Source organism: Pteropus vampyrus, unplaced genomic scaffold (genome assembly GCF_000151845.1).
Source record: "Pteropus vampyrus isolate Shadow unplaced genomic scaffold, Pvam_2.0 Scaffold881, whole genome shotgun sequence".
Taxonomy (NCBI): domain Eukaryota; kingdom Metazoa; phylum Chordata; class Mammalia; order Chiroptera; family Pteropodidae; genus Pteropus; species Pteropus vampyrus.
Genome location: NW_011889662.1, coordinates 12,268 through 17,203, shown reverse-complemented (window position 1 = coordinate 17,203; position 4,936 = coordinate 12,268). Strand labels below are relative to the sequence as shown.

The following is a 4,936-nucleotide window of genomic DNA, read 5'->3' as shown; positions in this document are numbered from 1 at the left end:
CCCTTTCCTTCATTCTGACCTCTTATATTTGCATCTTTGCCACCATCTTGAAATCCCTTCGACCCAGGGTCGACTCAAGGCTTTCTCCACCTATGCCTCCCACATCACCATGGTAACCATGTTCTGTGAACCTACCATGTTTATGTACATGAACCCTGGGGCCGATGCCTCCCCAGAGCGGGACAAGAAACTGTCTCTGTTCCACAATGTCATCTCTGCCTTTCTCAACCCCATCATCTATAGCGTCAGAAACAAAGATGTGAAGAAGGCTTTCCTCAAGTTAACAGGCTGGGGCAGTGTCTCTGAGTGAGGCCACTGGAGAACAGAAGGCCACAGCCAGATCTAAAACTACATGTTCTGTGGTTTTTCCACACCATTCCCTCCCATAACCTGATGGACAGGTAAAAATTATTGACTTCTATTTCGGGTGATGTGAAGGTGGGTACCTGTCTGGTACTTGTTGATGGCTTCTGCAGCTGGGCTATCCTCAAACATCAAGAGATTGAACTGTAGACAGAGTGCCAAGAAAGAACTTGCGTTTGATTAGAACTATTAGGCCTCTTTCTGATTAATGTTAAGCCTCTTTAGCATCAGAATTGTTGAGTCTTCATTAACTAAGAGCGCTCAATAAAAGTGATGGTTCAGATGGAGGTGACACAGATTCAATGCAGCCAGATGTCAGTGAAGTGCTGTGAACTCAATAAGGAATTAATGATGATTGTGGTATTGGTGGCATTGTGATGATTATAACTTGTATGAGGAAGGATTTTATTTGACTTCACATTACACAGCTGGTTATAGGACATTTGCTGAACAAGCTTTGGAATGTAATAAGGAAGGGGGTTTAGGAGCTGGCAGGAGCCATACAGAAAGATCAGCAGGATGCACCAGGTCCCCAAGTCACAAGGGCAAAGGTAAGGGTAGTAGAAACATTATAAGAGTTGATCATGTATCCAGACTACATCAAGATAGTAGTACAATGGTAGGAGATGGTGGACAAAGGGAAGATTTGGAATATGCCTTATTTTTAGGAAACAGAACTTCAGAGAGAAACCTCTATGAAGAGGAGATGACGCTCATTATGGAAGGAACATAAGACATAGATGGAAGACCAAAGGTTGAAAATTTTGGGTGGTAGCAACAAGACATGTTATAGACAGAACAGATTTGAAATCTCAGCCCCTTCATTTACTAATTGTGGGCTTAGGATATGACTCCCTAAGCACCCTGAACATGAGTTTTCTGAGCCTCAGTTTTTCTCATTGGTAAAATGGAGAGAATAATACTTACTTTGAAGGGTTAGAGAGACTCTAACTGTTTTTGTCCAATAAGGAGATAGAAACTACTCAAAAAGTTAAATAGGGGAGATTTAATATAAAGAAATATTAACTATGAAGAGAGTAACTATAAGACATAAGGAAACATTATGTGGTATCCGAGGGCCAAGGGATAGAAGTCAAGTTAGGAGAGACCTAGGAGGAATTCAAAACTCATTGGAGGAATTGTGTTTCACGTGAAAGGTAGAAGATTTCACTGGTTTGGAAAGCAGAGTTCCTTTGGAGTTGCGAAATATAGTCCACCTTCTAGAGTGCAGGTAAGGGAGCTGGCAATTAGCAAACAGTGGTGTGAACATACAGTTAGATGCTGGGTGCTAATGAGACAGAAAGCCTCCATAGTGCATGTGTTTGCAGATGGAATACCTTCTCATTCTCTGACCCTGAAGGCTACAGGTGCTGTATGCATGCTGGTAGAGGCTTGATGCAAGTGCACAAGGTGGCTGCAAGTAGAACACGCCAGGGCTTCTAGAGGGAATCAGGCAGTTCGGAGCTCAGATTTCCATGATGAGAGGGCACCAGACTGAGATTCCAAGGTCATTGTGCCTTCTGGGTTGCAAGTGGCTCTGGCTGGAAAATTCAGGGAACCTCATTCTTCCTGCAGTGTCCCTCCAAGCCTTCTAAGAAAGTTTAGCATCATGCTTATTTTAAAAGAGAAATATTTAAGGGAATTTTTCTGTTTATTAGATAGTATAAATTGAAAGCTGCATTCGGAACAGAGAGGTAAAAAATGGTAACCGTTACAGTCCAGACTTTCGGCTAATCAGCTTCCATATGTATCTCTCTATGAACATTCAAACTCCTTTACAACAAACAAAACTCTATATTTTTACCTAACAATATACATCTCTCCTTATAAGTGAAGGAGATCATAGACTATATTAATTACTCCTCAAATTCAAACACAATCTCACTGAATAGTCTGTTTCCTGAAAACAATATTATGTGGGGCTATGGTGGTCTTTTGTGGATTGTGGGGTGTCAGCTGTTCTCTAGTCTACATTGTCTTCACAATGCGCTGCCTTACTGTGGCCTCAATGAGATCAATCACTTCTGTGAAATTCCTGCTGTTCTAAAATTGGCCTGTGCAGACACATTCCTCAATGACTGAATTGATTTCATTCTGGGATTCATCTTTCTCCTGGTATCCCTTTCCTTCATTCTGACCTCTTATATTTGCATCTTTGCCACCATCTTAAGAATCTCTTCGACCCAGGGTCGACTCAAGGCTTTCTCCACCTGTGCCTCCCACTTCACCATGGTAACCATGTTCTGTGAACCTGCCTTGTTTATGCACATGAAGCCTTGGGCCAATGCCTCCCCAGAGCAGGACAAGAAACTGGCTCTGTTCTACAATGTCATGTCTGCCTTTCTCAACCCCATCATCTATAGCCTCAGAAACAAAGATGTGAAGAAGGCTTTCCTCAAGTTAACAGGCTGGGGAAGGGTTTCTGAGGGAGGCCACTGGAGCACAGAAGGCCACAACCAGACCTAAAACTACATGTTCTGTGTTGTTTCTACCCCATTCCCTCCCATAACCTGATGGACAGGTAAAAATTATTGACTTCTATTTGGGGAGATGTGAAGGTGGGTACCTGTCTGGTACTTGTTGAGGGCTTCTGCAGCTGGGCTATCCTCAAACATCAAGAGACACAACTGTACACAGAGTGCCAAGAAAGAATTTGCGTTTGATTCAAACTATTAGGCCTCTTTCTGATTAATGTTAAGACTCTTTACCATCAGAATTGTTGTCTTCATTAACTAAGAGCGCTCAATAAAAGTGATGGTTCAGATGGAGGTGACACAGATTCAATGCAGCCAGATGTCAGTAAAGTGCTGTGAACTCAATAAGGAATTAATGATGATTGTGGTATTGGTGGAATTGTGATGATTATAACTTGTATAAGGAAGGATTTTATTTGACTTCACATTACACAGCTGGTTATAGGACATTTGCTGAACAAGCTTTGGAATGTAATAAGGAAGGGGGTTTAGGAGCTGGCAGGAGCCATACAGAAAGATCAGCAGGATGCACCAGGTCCCCAAGTCACAAGAGCAAAGGTAAGGGTAGTAGAAACATTATAAGAGTTGATCATGTACCCAGACTACATCAAGATAGTAATACAATGGTAGGAGATGGTGGACAAAGGGAAGATTTGGAATATGCCTTATTTTTAGGAAACAGAATTTCAGAGAGTAACCTCTATGAAGAAGAGATGATGCTCATTATGGAAGGAACATAAGACATAGATGGTAGCCTAAAGGTTGAAAATTTTGGGTGGTAGCATCAAGAGATGGAAAAACAGAGCAGAGTTAAAATCTCAGCCCCTTCGTTTATTAATTGTGGGCTTAGGATATGACTCCCTAAGCACCCTGAACATGAGTTTTCTGAGCCTCAGTTTTTCTCTTTGGTAAAATGGAGAGAATAATATTTATTTTGAAGGGTTAGAGAGACTATAATGTTTTTGTTCAATAAGGAGATAGAAACTACTCAAAAAGTTAAACAGGGGTGATTTAATATAAAGAAATATTAACTATGATGAGAGTAACTATAAGACATAAGGAAACATTATGTGGTATCCAAGGGCCAAGGGTTAGAAGTCAAGTTAGGACAGACCTGGGAGGGATTCAGAACCCATTGGAGGAATTGTGTTCCACGTGAAAGGTAGAAGATTTCACTGGTTTGGAAAGCAGAGTTCCTTTGGAGTTGCGAAATATAGGCCACCTTCTAGAGTTAGGTAAGGGAGCTGGCAATTAGCAAACAGTGGAGTGAACATACAGTTAGATGCTGGGTGCTAATGAGACAGAAAGCCTCCATAGTGCATGTGTTTGCAGATGGAATAACTTCTCATTCTGTGACCCTGTAGACTACAGGTGCTGTATGCATGCTGGTAGAGGCTTGATGCAAGTGCACAAGGTGGCTGCAAGTAGAACACGCCAGGGCTTCTAGAGGGAATCAGGCAGTGCGGAGCTCAGATTTCCATGATGAGAGGGCACCAGACTGAGATTCCAAGTCATTGTGACTTCTGGGTTGCAAGCGGCTCTGGCTGGAAAATGCAGGGAACCTCATTCTTCCTGCAGTGTCCCTCCAGGCCTTCTAGGAAAGTTTAGCATCATGCATATTTTAAAAGAGAAATAGTTAAGGGAATTTTGCTGTTTATTAGATAGTGTAAATTGAAAGCTGCCTTCGGAACCGAGAGGTAATAAATGGTAACCGTTACAGTCCAGACTTTCGGCTAATCAGCTTCCATATGTATCCCTCTATGAACATTCAAACTCCTTTACAACAAACAAAACTCGATATTTTTATCTAACAATATACATCTCTCCTTATAAGTGAAGGAGATCATAGACTATATTAATTACTCCTCAAATTCAACCACAATCTCACTGAATAGTCTGTTTCCTGAAAACAATATTATAATGTTAGCATCCAATATGTATTGAATATCTTTTAAATGGTGATAAGAAATAAGAGAACGATTATGTACAATAAACATATGTAAATTACAAGCATAGAGTTCTCCAGTTCTTTCCCTAGTTCTCCTTTGTCAGCTTCAGCACCATAATCAGCAACTTCTCCTCCTAATATCCTTAACCTG

At 41.3% G+C, this 4,936-nt stretch overlaps 1 protein-coding gene and 1 pseudogene across 1 annotated transcript in view; both read left to right on the top strand.

Annotated features, from left to right (window-relative positions):
- Positions 1–310, top strand: part of LOC105309841 (olfactory receptor 2D3-like) — a 7,035-nt gene extending 6,725 nt beyond the window's left edge. Inside the window, 1 exon segment of the mRNA XM_023526450.1 lies at positions 104–310. Coding sequence (XP_023382218.1) covers positions 104–310 — 207 coding nt within the window.
- Positions 311–1,654: 1,344 nt separating this feature from the next.
- On the top strand, positions 1,655–2,829 carry LOC111734227 (annotated as a pseudogene).
- The last annotated feature ends 2,107 nt before the right edge of the window (positions 2,830–4,936 follow it).